Source organism: Arachis stenosperma, chromosome 4, assembly GCF_014773155.1.
Source record: "Arachis stenosperma cultivar V10309 chromosome 4, arast.V10309.gnm1.PFL2, whole genome shotgun sequence".
In the NCBI taxonomy this organism is placed as follows: Eukaryota; Viridiplantae; Streptophyta; class Magnoliopsida; order Fabales; family Fabaceae; genus Arachis; species Arachis stenosperma.
In genome coordinates, this window is record NC_080380.1 from 135,662,206 (window position 1) to 135,681,141 (window position 18,936).

Here is an 18,936-nt window from a genome sequence, read left to right on the forward strand (position 1 = left end):
GTATAAATATATTTGTGATTTAATTTATTTTTAATATGTATTTATATTCTAACATGTATTTTATATTGATAACTGACTTTAGTGGCTGATTTTGGTATATACGTAACATAACCCAAAAAATTTCATGTTAAACTAAGTAACAAAACCATATATGTTATGAGTAATTAATTCATTTTATATGCTATTAGTCATTGGCTCATTGTAATTTCGTTATTGATACATTTTTTATAATAGACGCTAAAAAAAAATATTTTTACTCTAATTTTTTATAAAGTAACTCTAAATATAATTTCTTTGCTTTGTATATTTTTATGAATTTATAGAAAAAAATAATATTATTAAAATAGCAGTGACATTATTCATTTTTTAGACAGTATTTTAATATTAGTATTTTTTAATAATTAATATGTATTTTTTAATTAAAAATATTCTAAATATGTAATTAATTATAATAATAATATTTTTATATATTTAGTATACAAATATAATTACTTAAATTCCTTGGAGTATCCATATACTTTTTTCATGAAATTGTGTGAAAAAGATGTTAGAAGGTGAGTTAGTGTGTTGGAAAGCAAGCATGAGTTTTATGAAGCGTGAACTCCACGCAAACACAAATCTCGTGGCCGACCCACCAAACCCACACAAATCTCGTGTTTTCTTCAAATTAAAAATAAAAAATTTATTTTCATAAAATTATGAATAATTATCTTGATTAATTACTAAAATTTTTAAAATTGGATACTAATTTTTTAAAAATTTAAATTTAATGTATTTTTAATGTAAAAATTGTTTTACATATATATTTAATTATATAATTTATTATTAAAAAATAATTATAATAGTATATTATATAAAATATTTTATATTATCAATATATTAAAATTAAATTTATTTTTTAAATATCAAAATATATAAAATAATTTTTAACAGTTATTTTTATTAGATAATATTATATATTTTTTTAATTTGCCCCAAATTAAATCCTAATTCCCCTTGTATCTAACCCTAGCCGCCATTTGTCCTTCCCCTATTACACCCACGGCAGAGGAAAACAAAAGAAAATAAGGAAAGAAAGAAAGAAAGAAAGAAAGAAAGAAAAGAAGAGAAGAGGGAGGCGGCGCGATGGGTGTCACTGCCACCGCCGCCGCCGCTGCTAATCGAGAGAAGGGGAGATCCAAGAAAGAGAGAGAGAGCGTTGGTGGGAGAGGAAGACCGCTGCTACAGCTGCCGCCGTTCGTCCTCCAGCTCGTCGCCACCATCGCGGATTGCCACTGACCTCGCGCCCGTCGCCGTCGACCACGAGCCAGAGGAGAAGAAGAACGATGCTATTACGCCGTTCCTCGCTGCAGATGAAGCTCGCCGCCGCAGCTGTTACTATTCGCGCCGTCGTCGTCGCCGAAGGGAGCCATCGTCGCTGTCATCGGAACAGAGGGCGAGAGAGAGACAGAGAGCTCGCGGTGGGGGAAAGGATAGGCGCCGCCGTGCTGCGTGAAGCTACCGCCGCCGTTCCTGCCGCCGTCCAGCCTCAGTTAGCACCGCCGAAGCTCTTGCCATCACCGTCGTTGAAGAATCTCACCGGAGTTGCTGGAGGCTACCGCCGGAGACCGTATCTGAAGCCTCTGTCTTATTGGATTTTGGTTGTTGCAAGTTACTCGGCTATAGCTGTTGTCGGAACCAGGCCAGATTTACCGGTAACTGCTTCCTCCTTTCTTGAATCTGTTCTATTTCTATTTTGCTCCGCTATTCTGATTTTATTGATATCCCTGCTGCCTTACCAATCGAAATAGTGTTACTGCCATCAGGACAGATGCATAGGTCCCTGATTATGTTCTTTGCTGCTCCATCGTTGTGTTTTCTATAGCTGCAGTAAGTTATTTTAACCTTGATATCTTTACTGCTATTATTTTGCTATGAATTATTGAGAATTTCGTAATATTGACGTTCTAGGTCGAGTTTCGGTAATCGCATGGTTGGAGTAAAAGCCGTTTTTGTTTGCTGTGAAAGTAATCGGAACTGCGGATGCAGCTGCCGCTGAATGCGAGCCGAAAGAAAAAGAGTTTATGTCTGGTAGTTAGATCGCAATCGAGGTATGGGTTTTTCTTAAAATCTAATTTACATTACAGAGTTGTGATAAATAGATATTGATGTAAAAAGATATATTTCTGTGATTATATTTGTCTTGTGGATGTGATTGCTTGTTGGACTGAATTATTGGGTGTTTGATTGCTTGAGTGAAGTATGGTTGTTGATAAGAAATGGATTTGGAAAAGTCATTTACTTGATTATTATGAAAAGTGATTTTTCTTGGATTGAAGTTAAAGCGGTTTGATTTTGAGTCAGTCTGATTTTATAAATAATTTAATACTTGAGTTGGTTTGACTTTAAAGAGTTTTATTATTGGAATTGGTCTGATTTGAAAATACTTTAATATTGGAATTGATTGAATTTTGAAAAGTGATTGCAATTTGGAATTGGTTGAGAAAGGATTTGAGAAATGTCTTAAACAATTCAAAGGAATTTGAATGAAATTGAGAATTTGAGTTGAAACGTGAAGGTATCTGGTGAAGAAGAAGGCAACAAGTAGTTAAAATTAGGGTTTAATTCTCAAATTTTATATGGGGAGAATTTTAAAATATCAAAATATTTGTATCTTTTGATGTAATTTTTAATAAATTTAAATAAATTAAATATAAACCGTTAGATCATTTATCAATTTAATTTAATGCTTTAAATTAAATATTACATCAGATAAGCTCAAAAGACTTGAGCTGATTTTAGATAGATTCTTTTTTATCTATCAATTATATTTGGGTATAATAATATAAAAGTATTTTTTTGTTTATTTATTACATGAAAAATATCTTTTTTTTTTTAAAAAAAAGATCTTTTAAAAAAAAGATGTAAATTACAGCTTTTTAAAAAAGATTTTTTTTGATTTTTCTAGTGCTTTTATTTTTACTACTAGAAATTTGTCAAACACGCTAAAAAATAAAATTTTTTTTTTCAATGAAAAAAGATTTTTTTTTTAACAAAATAATGGCGCCCAAACAAGCACATAATCTTATATAACTACTAGTTATGGGCCACACACCTCAAGCCTATTAAGCATAAATTCTATGTGTACATGATAATGATTTAGATATAGTTATCTTGGTGTGAACCTGTTAATTTATAATTATTAAATAATTTGATATATTTAATTAAATTGTTATTTAATAATTTTAAATTATTAATTTTACTATAAATATATACAACTGCATATAAGTTTTTATTATATGTATATACAAAATTAAAAATTAAATCAGTCATCAATTATTTATATATAAATAAATATATTATTTAATTTATTTATTTTTAAAATCTATTTTATATTGTTAAATGTATTTTATACATAACTTATTTAGTGATTAATTTTTATATTAATATAACGTGAATGTTGTTGTTATTATTATTATTATTATTATTATTATTATTATTATTATTATTATTATTATTGATAGATAGTTGCTTGTATGTTTTACTAAAATTTTTGTATAAACATAATAAATTTGGGCTTGAAGTAATAATGGATCAATTTGGTCCAAGTAACATAATAATCAATTCAGCCATACTCATTATATGCTCTTTCACCACAGCTGAAATATTAAACCAATTGGGTTTGGATCACAATTTCTGATAACTATGTTTTCAGCCAAAATAATCACAACATCAAGGCTGAATATTCATGTTACAACTGGATTTGCACCAGAATTCTTTTATTATCAGTCCAAATATATCTGCATAGTAGAAATATTAATTTATTAACATATGTGAATTAATATTTTTGCTATTTATCAAAGTAATAATATTTAGTCATCACAAATATTAGCTTGGAGTTTTTCAAACTCATCAATCTTAAACTCATCAATCTCCTCCTTGATGACAAACATTATTAAAATTGAAATGGAAAGAAATCTAAAGATTTGAGTATGAGTACTCCCTTTGAAGATTGAATTTCTCTCCTTTTTTAAATGTTACATGGCTCCCCTTTGATGTATGTTATTTTATCAAGGAAAGTACAAACCTGTAACATTTTAATCAAACTTCAAGTAACAATGTTATTTAGCATATTACATGATGCTAAATGCTTGATTTATGAACAGATTTACATTGATAATAAAAAAACTCATTTGATATCATAGACTTATTTTCTACTCAATCTTTTATAATCAATCAAAGATTTATTTTTGAAGTAAGACATGCTGTTCAAATTGGTTAAAAAAATATTTTCTAACAAATCAGAGCAATCATAATTATGGTAGGAAACATATTTTTCAAACATTGATATAATCTTTCCAAACACATCAACTTTCATCCTTAAAACATAGGAACTGCCAAAAATAAATCCAACATCAATCAATTTATCAAGGTAAGCCAAAAGTATTACAAACACAATAAGTACATATTTTACCAAGATAAACCTCAAATAATGGCAACAATCAGAATGCATTATAAAAAATATTTATATTAAAAAGCAATAATCAAATAAACATATATATTTATATATTAATTTATACATTTTTCAATTAAATAATTAATCACTAAATTAATTAAATATGTCATAGTAAAATAATCGATTAAATATATAATAAATGCATAATCAAACTTATTTATACCAATATAATAAACTTTTGTATGAAATGTCAAATACTTATTAATAGCATGATTGACTAAATTTTTATATTTTATCCCCCTTCAGTAAGTAGTGACTATATTGGCTAACAAATTATTGGCCATCTAACATAACTCTAAAAATAATCCATGAACATATTAGATGACTTCAGCTACCAAATTAGTTGGTTACCACATTTTTTCAATAATTAGCTAAAGAATTGTAAATCATAAATGTCACACCAGTTTTTGAATTTGTGTCCTAGTCCTTACCATTAATTAAAACACTTGTAAAATTGTAATTGATATGATACCATGATGTTGCTTGCCTATATATATGTAGTGTGGTTATTATATACGTGCAGAATAATACCTAATTTATATATGGCATCGCCACTGTTAATGAAAATGATGATTTTAGCTTTCTTCCTCTTCCTCATGGTTTTATCATCAATGTCATCACCCCTTCCTCCACTACCACCGTCACTATGTGATGGCTTGTCCCTCGAGCTCATCCCACCCCATTTCCCAAAATCTCCATTTTATTATTCTAACTTGTAAATCCCTTGGTTTCCCTATATAAACAAGACTTGGTAGTAAAGATTGGTATTGGTACCATCGACATCGAGGGTGATGTCGCTTACAAATCTTATCTGTTAGCATTGGACACTGGATCCGACTTAATATGGATTCAGTGTGAGAAATGCAAGATTCAAGATGAAAACCATAGGTGCTATCCTCAGAAAAGAAGAACCGTTTTCGGATAGCAAGTCAAGAACCTACCAACCTCTGCCTTCAAGTCACCTCTCTGCAAACCCAGTCGCTCCGACGAAAAAGGCCACTGCATATACACGGTGAAGTACAAAACTGGATCCATCAACAGCACATGCGTGCTTTCCAGTGAGACCTTCAGATTCCCCTTTACTTCGTCATCAAGTGGTACGGAAAAAGTTGAAAGGGATTGTCTTCGGGTGCGGTTATAAGAACTATGACGATGACGGTAATGCTGGTGATGCTTATCAGATAGCAGGGATTTTTGGCATGAGCCCTGGTCCCCTTTCTTTTCTAAGCCAATATAGAGCAAAGAAATTTTCATACTGCATGGTTCCGCGCCATGTGAAAAACCCTCCTCCAACCTATCTGAGGTTTGCCTCAGAAGTGAAGCCGTTAACAAGGTTCCAGACGGTGGATCTTCTTATGACTAAGGCAACTAAAAATCACTTTGTTCTGCAACTGGATGGAGTAAACGACAAGAGGCTTCAGATTGATCGGAGGAGGCTTGGAAATCAGCAGTTAGTTGTTGACTCTAGCTTCATTTATGGGTGCCCATGAAAAACTTGTGAGTAAATTAGATAGCATTCTAATTACCGCAACTGGGGATTTTGAAAAGGATGTCGTAACCTTTAAAGACAAAATTTGTTATAAGAGGATGAGGAAAACACAAGGATTTACTTCCAACATACCAAGTGTCAATTACTACATCAAAGGAAGTGCTCATCTCGATTTACCTCCTCGGAATGTTTTTGAACAGAAACTAAAACGGGACACAGAATGGTTCTGTTTCAACATTATCCCAGACCAGCAAGTGAATCTCTTGGGTGCCTACCAACAAGCTGACTTTAAGTTCATTTTTGATACAAAAAAATAAGCTGCAGTTTGGTACAGAGAACTGTGTTCAAAACAGTTAATTAAATCAAATAAGCTGACTGTATGTATATGCTCCAGCTTTACCACTAATTAATAAATAAATCCAATCTTATATATATATATATATATGACAGCAATGCATTACATTATTTCTAGCTAGCAACTTAAGTGTTACTTGATATATCATCATCCCTCTTCAATCGCTCACTCATGTCTCAACTTATATTGACGACTATACATCCTCCGTTCGTGTCCTGTTTCATCGTTGAATTTTCACTAGAGAATGAATTAGAGATTGGATTTATTTATTAATTAGTGGTAAAGCTGGAGCATATACATAAAGTCAGCTTATTTGATTTAATTAACTGTTTTGAGCACAATTTTCTGGACCAAACTGCAGTTTATTTTTTTTGGTATCAAAAATGAACTTAAAGTCAGCTTGTTGGTAGGCACCCAAGAGATTCACTTGCTGGTCTGGGACAATGTTGAAACAGAGTGTCCCGTTTTAGTTTCTGTTCAAAAACATTTTGAGGAGGTAAATCGAGATGAGCACCTCCTTTGAAGTAGTAATTGACACTTGGTATGTTGGCAGTAAATCCTTGTGGCTTCCTCATCTTCTTATAACAAATTTTGTCTTTAAAGGTTACTACATCTTTTTCAAAGTCTCCAGTTGCGCGGTAATTAGAATGCTATCTAATTTACTCACAAGTTTTTCATGGGCACCGTTCAGCATAAGTGAATCAGTAGAGCCAGAGTCAACAACTAACTGCTGATTTCCAAGCCTCATCCGATCAATCCGAAGCCTCTTGCCGTTTACTCCAAGGTCTTCCAGCTGCAGAACAAAGTGATTTTTAGTTGCCTTAGTCATAAGAAGATCCACCGTCTGGAACCTTGCTAACGGTTTCACTTCTGAGGCAAACCTCAGGTAGGTTGGAGGAGGGTTTTTCACATGGCACGGAACCATGCAGTATGAAAATTTCTTTGCTTTATATTGGCTTAGAAAAGAAAGGGGACCAGGGCTTATGCCAAAAATCCCTGCTATCTGATAAGCATCACCAGCATTACCGTCATCGTCATAGTTCTTATAACCGCACCCGAAGACAATCCCTTTCACCGCCTCCGTACCACTTGGTGACGAAGTAGAGGGGAATCTGAAGGTCTCACTGGAAAGCACGCCTGTGCTGTTGATGGATCCAGTTTTGTACTTCACCATGTATATGCAGTGGCCTTTTTCGTCGGAGCGACTGGGTTTGCAGAGGGGGTGACTTGAAGGCAGAGGTTGGTAGGTTCTTGACTTGCTATCCGGAAACGGTTCTTCTTTCTGAGGATAGCACCTATGGTTTTCATCTTGAATCTTGCATTCCTCACACGGAATCCATATTAAGTCGGATCCAGTGTCCAATGCTAACAGATAAGATTTGTAAGCGACATATGTCGATAATACCAATACCAATCTTTACTACCACGTCTTGTTTATATGGGGAAACCAAGGGATTTACAAGGTTAGAATGATAAAATGGAGATTTTGGGGAATGGAGTGGGATGAGCTCGAGGGACAAGCCATCACTTAGTATCACTTAGTGACGGTGGTGGTGGAGGAAGGGGTGATGACATTGATGATAAAACCATGAGGAAGAGGAAGAAAGCTAAAATCATCATTTTCATTAACAGTGGCAATGTCATATATAAATTAGGTATTGTTCTGCACGTATATAATAACCACACTACACATATATATATATAGGCAAGCAACATCATGGTATCATATCAATTACAACTTTACAAATGCTTTAATTAATAGTAAGGACTAGGACACAAATTCAGAAACTGGTGTGACATTTATGATTTAACAATTCGTCAGCTAATTATTGAAAAAATGTGGTAACCAGCTAATTGGGTAGCTGAAGTCATCTAATATGTTCATGGATTATTTTTAGAGTTATGTTAGATGGCCAATAATTTGTTAGCCAATATAGTCAAGGGGGATAAAATATAATAATTTATTCAATCATGCTATTAATAAGTATTTGACATTTCATACAAAAGTTTATTATATTAGTATAAATAAGTTTGATTATGCATTTATTATATAATTAATCGATTATTTTATTATGACATTTTTAATTAATTTAGTGATTAATTATTTAATTGAAAAATGTATAAATTAATATATAAATATATATGTTTATTTGATTATTGTTTTTTAATATAAATATTTTTGATAATGCATTCTGATTGCTGCCATTATTTGATGTTTATTTTGGTAAAATATGTGCTTACTGTGTTTATAATACTTTTGGCTTACCTTGATAAATTGATTGATGTTGGATTTATTTTTGGCAGTTCCTTTAATGTTTAAGGATGAAAGTTGCTGTGTTTGGAAAGACTATATCATGTTTGAAAAATATGTTTTCTACCATGACTGTGATTGCTCTGATTTGTTAGAAAATATTTTTTTAACCAATTTGAACAGCATGTTTTCTTTCAAAAATAAATCTTTGATTGATTATGAAAGATTGAGTAGAAAATCAGTTTATGATATCAAATGAGTTTTTTTTATTATCAATGTAAATCTGCTCATAAATCAAGCATTTAGCATCATGTAATATGCCAAATAACATTGTTACTTGAAGTTTGATTAAAATGTTTCAGGTTTGTGCTTTCCTTGGTAAAATAGCATACATCAAAGGGGAGCCATGTGACATTTAGAAAGGGGGAGAAATTCAATCTTCAAAGGGAGTACTCATACTCAAATATTTAGATTTCTTTCCATTTCAATTTTAATAATGTTTGTCATAAGGGGGAGATTGATGAGTTTGAAAAACTCCAAGCTAATATTTGTGATGACTAAATATTATTACTTTGATAAATAGCAAAAATATTAATTCACATATGTTAATAAATTAATATTTCTGCTATGCAGGTATGTTTGGACTGAAAATAAAAGAATTCTGGTACAAGTCCAATTGTAATATGAATATTCAGCCTTGATGTTGTGATTTTGTTGGCTGAAAACATGGTTATGATATTTGGGTCAGAAATTGTGATCCAAGCCCAATTGGTTTAATATTTCAGCTGTGGTGAAAGAGCATATGATGAATATGGCTGAATTGATTAATATGTTATTTGGGCCAAATTGATCTATTATTACTTCAAGCCCAAATTTATTATGTTTATACAAAACTTTTAGTAAAACATACAAGCAACTATTTATCAATAATAATAATAATAATAATAATATTCACGTTATATTAATATAAAAATCAATCACTAAATAAGTTATGTATAAAATGCATTTAATAATATAAAATAGATTTTAAAAATAAATAAATTAAATAATATATTTATTTATATATAAATAATTGATGATTGATTTAATTTTTAATTTTGTATATACATATAATAAAAACTTATATGCAGTTGTATATATTTATAGTAAAATTAATAATTAAAAATTATTAAATAATAATTTAATTAAACATATCAAATTATTTAATAATTATCAATTAACAGGTTTATACCAAGATAACTATATCTAAATCATTATCATGTACACATAGAATTTATGCTTAATAGGTTTGAGGTGTGTGGCCATAATTAGTAGTTATATAAGATTATGTGCTTGTTTAGGCGTCATTAATTTGTTAAAAAAAATATCTTTTTTTTTATTAAAAAGAGATCTTTTTTATTTTTTAGCGTGTTTGGCAAATTTCTAGTAGTAAAAGTAAAAGCATTAGAAAAATAAAAAAAAAATTTTTTTTGAGAAGCTGTCATTTACATTTTTTTTAAAAGATTTTTTTTTCTTAAAAAAAATGTTTTTCATGTAATAAATAAACAAAAAAATACTTTTATATTATTATACCCAAATATAATTAATAGATAAAAAAGGATCTATCTAAAATCAACTCAAATCTTTTAAACTTATCTGATGTACCATTTAATTTAAAGCATTAAATTAAATTAATAAATGATCTAACGGTTTATATTTAATTTATTTAAATTTATTAAAAATTACATCAAAAGATACAAATGTTTTGATATTTTAAAATTCTCCCCATATAAAATTTGAGAACTAAACCCTAATTTTAACTGCTTGTTGCCTTCTTCCTCCTGGCCAGTATCCTCCGCTTCTTCCCCTACCTTCTTCTTCACCAGATACCTTCATGTTTCAACTCAAATTCTCAATTTCATTCAAATTTCTTTGAATTGTTTCAGACGCAGTGCCTCACCACAACAAGGACCACCTCTCATCCCTCAAATCCTTCTTCGTCCCCTCCTCCTCCGCCCAAAACCGTCGATGATGTTTGAAAAGACATGAACCTAACCCACTGTGACAGAGACTCACCTCAATCTAATCACCGCCTGTTCGAGAAAATGACCATTGAGGCTTTCCTCTAAAAAAACGTTGCCGTCACGAATGACGACATCACCGTTGTTGCTCCTTTTTATAATCTTCATCCTGTTCCTCATCAGTTCCCGCAGGTGTCCGCCGTGGAAGGCTCATCCTCCTCCGTGACTGAGCCTTTTGCCAATGGGATGCTGCGGTGGCAAGTGGAGTCCCAGCAACCTCTTCAGCATCAGGAGGAGGCGATGGTGGTGGAGGAGTTGTAGCTGCGGTGGCAATGGGGAAGAGAAGGGTGGTGGAGGAAGCAGTGGACAAGGCCAAACTTCAATGAGTCTGCTCCTAGGTTCAGGGAATGCAAACAGCTACTTACCCCCTTTTTTAATTTTTTTTTTAATGAAGTTTCATTTTTTATATAATTCTATTTGATGTTTGGAAAATAGAGATTCTTATTTTGGTTTTTTCTAAGGCCATCCTTCTTGTATCTTGTTTGCCGGAACTTTATGTCAGGAAGCCAGAATGCTTAATTGCCATCGTAGAGTTATGTGTGAAGCTGCCAAAAAGTCATTGAAAGAGAAGAAACTGCACATTGGTCCATGGAAGAAGAGTAGATTCATGCAACTAAAGTGGTCAGGCTTCAATCAAACATTGACTTTAGCAAATTCCATGGGTGATATTCCAGCTAATGAACCTTACCTGAGAATTTCTGGTGCTCCTACTGTGCTAGTCACATGAAAGTAATTGAGTTAGGTGAAGGTTGAATCCCAATGGTGGCTTTTGCAGAAGGATTTTGAATTGAGACCTTGTAGTAGAAACTCATAATTTAATGTTCCAAGTTATGTAATAGAAACTCTGTTTTGTGTTGTAAATGGTTTGGTCTAATTTGATCCAGGTCAATTTACGTGTATGAGACATAAGCTTTGCACTATTATCATGAGTGCCAACAGATACCAGGAAAAAAAATTAAAGCAAAGAAGCTTTTGCAATAGGGGTTTCAGTATGTTTTACTTGATACATGTGTCAATGAATCATTCAAATTTTCAAAACTTAATAGTTGACCAAAATTACAAAAACTCAATAGTTCTACCCTTCAGGAATAGTTGGTAAAGAAGGCAGCCATTTTCTGCAATCTCGTTATACAAGACTTTCCCATAGTGCTTTCTGCATGATGAAATGAACAAAAGCTCTCTCCCTTATATAAAGAGCTTTAGGTCAATTTTTTGGTTGAAGGTCTTCTTAACGTGCATGCCATCAAATAATATGGTGCTAGAAGTCTCTCCTTGGTGACGTAGAAATGGGCCAATGGTCACAATCAATGATGTCCTTGCTGTGCCTACAGATTTATTGGAAAACATAAGGCAGGTAAAATAAAATAATAGCACTGTAAGTTTGAACAGATACAACTAACGTCCAAGATCAATTTATGTGATGCAGTGCCTGAGAGACTAAGGAAGATAAAGTAGTTGTGTCAGTCAAGGATCTAAGAAACCAGTTTACTGAACCATTAATGACATCTCACAAGATTTGACCAGAGTTTGTGAAACTTGAGGCCAATATTAGTAGGATATCTAACAAGACAGATTAAGGCACATCCAACCTCCAGAGGAATCTCGAAGCATCCTGGTAAGCTTTGAATCACAAAATGGAACATGAGCACTGTTCTCTGCTAGAGCATTAATGCACTTTCCCAGTGAACTTAGTGAAAGGTTGATTGATTTGGCTTCTTCTAGCATGTTTCCTTCACTTCCTGCAGGGGAAAACAAAAAATGAAAAGTTTCAGCATATACCAAATTACCAACTAATAACAGTATCTATTAACTCAATTAAGTTAAAGGAGACACGATCAACACTGTCCGTATTTCAAAGGCCACGAGAAATCCAATTGTCTCAATTTTCTTTACAAAATTGTGCAAATGAGGAATAAATGAAAATAAGAGGAAGTATTGTAATTAATTATTATCAGTTAAAAATTATAACTGAAATACCCTTTTAGCATTCAGCAGTCCAGATCGCCAGAAAGTTGTCCTTCTTCTTTTATAACAATACACAAAAGGCACACCCAAATACTTTCAGACATTTATTATACAATATAGGACATGTAAATAGCATTCAATATTTCAATGCATATGCAAATTGACAGTTTTTTAGAAAGGAAATAACTGATAGCATTAAAATGGAGAAAAATAGGTTTGAGAAACAAATCAAGGTGTGCCATTTGACTATATATATATGGAGTAAGATACCTGCAAAAGTAACCAATATTATCTAAATAAACAAAATAAGCAAACAACGCAACACAAAAGAAAGGAAGATGTTCATGGGACATAGAATATACATACCTTTGAGCTTCGCCTATTTAATATTCAACAAATCAATAGTGAAATCAGCCCCATCTTAACACCAAGTATCTGGAGGTTACCAAACCAACGAGAGGCAAATCTATAGAATTAGGGTATACTGTAAAGAGCTATTATGATTATTAAAGGATCAACCATACAACTGTCTAAAATAGTCTATTTCCTACGGTCGACTCTCTTTACATGGATAGATACAACGACTCTGTTTGGTGGTTTTTGTAGATAGACATTTATGACCATTAATTAGACACAATACTCTATGAAGGGAAGTAGTTGGTTTTAAGAATCTTTTCTAAGGAAAGTCCCCTTTATTCCTGTTTTATGACCAACAGCAATAGATTAATACAAGGTTGCAATAACCGGACCAGTCAGACTGAAGTCACTGGTTCAACGATTCAACCGGAGTCGAACCGTTATTAGACCAATTTAATTAAATATAACGTAAAATCATTATAAATTCATTAAAATAATTCCTACACTCAAATTTAATAAGAACTATGTTTGTAAAATTCACAAATTCACATAATATTTTGTATATAATTTATTACAAAATAGTCGAAAACAAATTCAGAGTTTATGTATAAAGAAAATCAAGACAACAATAAAGCACTAATTATTAACAAAACAATAACAACAACCACTGTGGCAATTATCAGGCAACAAAAACAAGCAAGAATGCAAAACAAAGCACAACAACAATTAAACTGAAAATAAAAATCATAGCAAGAAGGCAAGAAACATAACGAAACTGAACAATTAAATTAAAGAAGCAACAATAACCTTCCACAGTTCTACAACATAGCAGTTGAGCAGCCATCAACGAAATCTATCCAAATCGATAAATCAACAGTGAAACTCATGAACCTAACAGAGGCGAGCCACGCTGGCAGGTGAAATAAGGCCTCCAGGCGACCAAGGCTGAGCGAGGAACAAATTGCAGCTGGAGGCAGCACAGCTCGAGACAAGATGAAGAAATAGATGCTTCAACAGGACGATGGAGGAGCTGCGTGGGACGGCCTTGGATAGCGAACAAATAGATGACGCCGGACGAAACAGAGGAGGAAGATGAGCATGTAAAACAGAGAGATAACAGAGCCTGGAGCAGAAGAGGACGGCGGCGAAACGCTCTTTCCGTGACATTGCCCAAAACGACGACACTTTTGGGAGAAGAGGCATTGGGCGATGGAGAAGATGGCTACTATGGCTGTTAGGAGTGTGAATGGAATATGTGAATCATGTATGTGTTAGGTGAGTTTTAGGAAGCGCCGGTCACAATGAGGCGCAGCATTAGCCTGTCCTCTCTGATACAGGTTACTGCTTTGCTAGTGGGTCTTATTCAAAATTTCATTTTGATCTTAGCTAAAAAGACATATTATGTAGTAGTCTTCGATACTTGATATATTTTCACTTTTCCCTTTTTTTTTTATGTTAATGGGCCATAAAAGATCCAGGTAAGTAAATAAGTGATGAACACTCATAAAAAGATGGGCCAAAATTTTGCTTAAATATTTGTTAAATTATGAAAAGAATTTTAAAATTTAACTAATAAATTCACACTGGTTAAAGAATAAATACTATTTTATGAAGTAAAAGTCTGGAAAAATTTAATATAAAAAAAAGTCTGAGAAAAGTTACTACTTCTGTAAATGAGTATGGAAAAATCTTAAAATTTTTTGGCTTTGAATAAAATTCTCATTTTACATAGAGAACCGTATGAAAGGTTAGTTTTTATAAATAAAATTCATCATCCTAATCATTATAATAATTAATTTATCTTTTTAATATTATTTTATGTGTTATTGGTTTTATTTTGATTTTCTTTTACAGAAAAATATTAAGATATTTTTTAAGTATTGGTGTAGACTAATAAAAATTTTTTACCATTTACAATTTTTGAAATTTTAATCTTTCAAATTAAATTCTAAGTAATTATATTTTTCCATATCATTTTAAGAAATTGAATATATCTAATTATTAATTTGGTATTATTTTATGATTTGTTAGTTTTCTAATTAATTCTTTTAAAAAATATATTCAATATTCATGAAATATTATAATTTTTAATATCTATCATTTTAAGTATAAAATTTTTAATTTTTGATTTAATTATTAAATATTTATCAAATTTTTTTAGATAATTTTTTAAATTAAAATGTAAGTTTCATATTGTCAATATATTATTTCATAGAAATTTTTTTTACATAAATATAAATATTTTTTAATTATATATAATTTTTAATTAAATATAATTTATTTAAATAAATATAAATATTTTAAAAGTAAATTTAACATACATGATAAACGTTAGCTAATAAAAATTTAGAATTAGTTCCATTAACATATGTTAGTGATGTTGATGCTAAGTCCACCACAACTATATCTTTTCTTGAAGATCCAAAAAGAGTAGTGGTTTATCCACATTCTTGTCTTTTATCCACATTCTTTTTTTGTTTTTTTTTTATATAGTTTATTCAAATTTACGTTAAATTTTTTAAAATTTTAATAATTATTCAATGAATTCATTTTGAAATTGATATAAAAAAATTTCAAAAGTAATTTAACATTAATTTAAATCATCATATAAAAATACATCATTATATAAATTATTATATAAATGTATACCCAAAAATCGTTTATATATATATATATATATATATATATATATATATATATATACACGGTTCCACCAAAATAATAAAAGAAAAAAGACATCTGCCAACCCAACTAGGTTCAGTCTCTTGACAAAAATATATTTATGCACTTGCCATATATATATAATGTCGAATTTAAATATTCACCCAAGACCATGGAGCAAAATTTTAATACTGAGGAGATTTCATTAACCTGTTGGCCAGTCAAAAATTACACCTCAGACCTACACAATACTGCTAAAAATAACACGTGTCTCATGGAAATTGTGCCAACATCCAAAAAAACACAAGGCGTGTGACACGCCTGATTAAGGCAGGCGCACCCTAAAACTCACCGTATGTGTTATGGGTATTTAGGTTTAGTATTAGGTACGGAGAGAGTGAGGATTTTTTTTTTCCCAATACAGGGGGCGCCGTTTTTAACAAAAGAAAATTGGGAAACTATGAAATTTAAATGAGGGTTTGAGCACCTCCAATCGATAGTCCCTCTCCCACTTCATCCTGACACACAGGCACTCCAATCGTTAGAGAAAAGAATAAAGAAGTCTTCACACAAATTTGAAGAAAGAGGAGTTCCTCCTCAAAGAAATTCTACCCACCAATGATAATTTGCCATGTGACAAATTATCTTTAAAATAATAATTAATTAAATAATTATATTAAATAATTAAATTATAATTATTCATAATAAATAATTATATTATTATTTAATTAATCATTTATATTAATAATTTAAATCATAACTAAAATAATTATATTCAATTATAACTAATTAAATTTATTTACATAAAAAAATAAATTTAATTTTTTATACATTATAAAATAATTTTTTAGTGAATTATTTTTTTTATTTATAAAATTTAAAATATTAACCACATTACAAAATAATAGAATTTAACTATATTTTTTATATTAAATAATTTTATAAATTAATATAATTTCAAATTATATATTGTGTATTATTTTTATATATGAATTTATTTAATATTAATATTTTTTAATAGTGAATTTTTTAAAATTTATAAATTTAGATTATGTTATTGAAAAAAATAATTAAATTAATTTAAGTATTTTAATTAATTAATTAAGTGAGACCACAACAGGGATTAAAGTTAGTTCCTCCTAACGAAGAAGAGAGAGATGTTTTAAATTCCTATTTACTGTTTATGACGCAAAAGTTGATGTAGAGTTATTTTTAAGACATGTGGACCATAAATAAAAATTGGGTTGAATTTCCTACTGGAGATTGTCTAAAGACTTGATAGGTACACAGAGTTGCTCAGTAATAATGTAATATTTTCAGAATTTGTTTTTATTTTATGACCTGTGATTTATTTTTTATTTTTTTTTGGAATATTTCTAGATTGTTACTATTAAACTCACATTAAAATTGTGTACTATTAATTCAATTTGATTGACATAAATTGATTGATATTGCAAATTACTTAATTTACTTCCATAGAACAAAAATCTAAATAAAAATTAAATACATTTTTAAAAAAGATCCAAGACTTTTACACAATACGTTTCCATTAATAATTTTATAGTTAATTTTCTTACTGAGATTCAATTATGTTAATATTATTATATTTTTCATCCGCTATATGATATTTCACTAGGTATAATTAGAAAGTTTGTAATTTATAAAATTGATTAAAAGAAACCCGCGCTACGCGCGGGTATTACACTAGTGCTAGTATATATATATGGGTGATTCTCTGGTGGCTAAGCTTACTGTGCCTAAGTGTGGCTAAGGATTGACCATCCAGTAAATAAACGACATCTGGTAAACTGGTTGCAGATACTTTTTTCCTTCCTCTTCGTATAAGACAAAAACATTATCAAGCAAAAAAGAAAATCATCTTTAAATTTTTGAAATTTCAACCTCATCACTTCCTCTCTCTCTCTCTCAGCATCTCAAATTTCATATACATATTTATCACTAAGGCTTGGAGTTCCGATTGGGATGATAAAAAAGGAAGAACATCAAGGCCAGTGTTCTCCCCAAGCAATCCATAACACTATCCAAAACTACTAAGAACAATTATTTCTCCAACAGCAAATGCAGTATCACAATCTATATGGCACTAATATTTATGTCGGTGGTAGCATCAACAATGGAAGAGGGTTAATGTTCTCTCCTTAAGAAAACTCCAATCATGCAACCACCATGGTCTGTGTCTTCATATAATACGACTCTTTACGTATCGAAATTTTTTTATTTTTTTCATCCATTGCTATATCGATAATGTCCAATCTTTTTCAGTTTAGATGTTGAAAATTTATAAATTTGTCTCGATGATTTGTCAATAGGTTCAAATAAATTATTGACTACTCTTGTTTATTGATTGAAGAATTTCACTACGTTTCATTTGTGCAATTATAATCTTTAGCCTGGTCAAAGTATAATTTTGTAACTCCACATGTGATTAAGTGTCCAAATTTAATTCATTTCTGAAATTTGGCCACCGTAGCCACCAAAACCATGTGGCTACCAGAGACATCACCTATATATATATATATATATATATATATATATATATATATATATATATATATATATGAGAGCTTCTTTAGATAAGATTTCAAGTTCTAAGTCCATTACTTCTCAAATATTATTATTAACAGAAAGTTAGAAGCCCCTTTTGGCATTAAAATCAGAAGTCCTTTTGTACTTCATTCTTGACACTAAAATACTTTATCATCTGTATTTTCAATTAATATATGAATTGTTCAAATACATTGATTTTCTCTAATAAATCCAAAAATTTATTTAAAAGATATTAATTTTCTAATCTACTAGTACAAAATTTCTGCAGAGGGGATAGGAAAATGCATAAAAACTACTTGGCAAATGACTCCCTAAAGTAACACCATCAATAGTGAGGGAGACACTGTTAGAACACCTAAAAAACCTTGAAGTTTCTAAGCAGCAACTATTTTAGTTGAACACCTAGACTGCAGCCATAACTTGATTGCTTCGTTTGTAGTAAAAAACCAGCCAGCCTTATGAGTAGCCTCATGAATAGAGCATTAAGTTCCCTCAAATGTGATTCGAAGACACTAGCAAAACCTTTATCTGCAAGCTTGTGTTTCCCATCAACACCAACTTTTTCCATACCTAAGGCACAATCAACCATATATATTCAAGATTCTTTGATATAGATCCAACTCTGCCTCATCATCATCATTTGCCCCTAAAATTTAAGCTTCAGAAAAATTCATAAAAACAAGTACCAAAATTGAATATGAACATAAACCCAGAAATTAAAATCATGAACAGAAA

General features: G+C 30.8%; 1 protein-coding gene and 1 long non-coding RNA gene across 6 annotated transcripts; one reads left to right on the forward strand and one right to left on the reverse strand.

The window, feature by feature from the left end:
• The first annotated feature begins 978 nt into the window (after positions 1 to 978).
• On the forward strand, positions 979 to 11,628 carry LOC130976475 (uncharacterized). Of its 3 annotated transcripts, none has more exons than XR_009084690.1 (4): positions 979 to 1,694; positions 1,791 to 1,869; positions 1,951 to 2,090; positions 10,516 to 11,628. It is a non-coding gene; the product is annotated as an uncharacterized LOC130976475 (long non-coding RNA). The 3 variants fall into 3 exon arrangements; XR_009084691.1 differs by having other exon boundaries at positions 1,806 to 1,869; XR_009084692.1 differs by having other exon boundaries at positions 980 to 1,694; positions 10,774 to 11,628.
• On the reverse strand, positions 11,601 to 13,822 carry LOC130976474 (kinesin-like protein KIN-UB). 3 transcript variants are annotated; one of them, XR_009084689.1, is made up of 4 exons: positions 12,982 to 13,722; positions 12,628 to 12,673; positions 12,240 to 12,389; positions 11,641 to 11,975 (listed from the first exon to the last, which is right to left on the reverse strand). XR_009084689.1 is itself a non-coding variant. In XM_057901347.1 (3 exons), exons 1-3 carry the CDS (start codon positions 13,814 to 13,816, stop codon positions 11,836 to 11,838), a joined length of 327 nt encoding a protein of 108 aa, XP_057757330.1. In that variant the 5' UTR covers positions 13,817 to 13,822; the 3' UTR covers positions 11,601 to 11,835. The 3 variants fall into 3 exon arrangements, 1 of the variants encoding a protein (XP_057757330.1); XM_057901347.1 differs by lacking the exons at positions 12,628 to 12,673; positions 12,982 to 13,722 and adding an exon at positions 13,780 to 13,822 and having other exon boundaries at positions 11,601 to 11,975; XR_009084688.1 differs by lacking the exon at positions 12,628 to 12,673 and having other exon boundaries at positions 11,646 to 11,975; positions 12,982 to 13,649.
• Between the last annotated feature and the right edge of the window lie 5,114 nt (positions 13,823 to 18,936).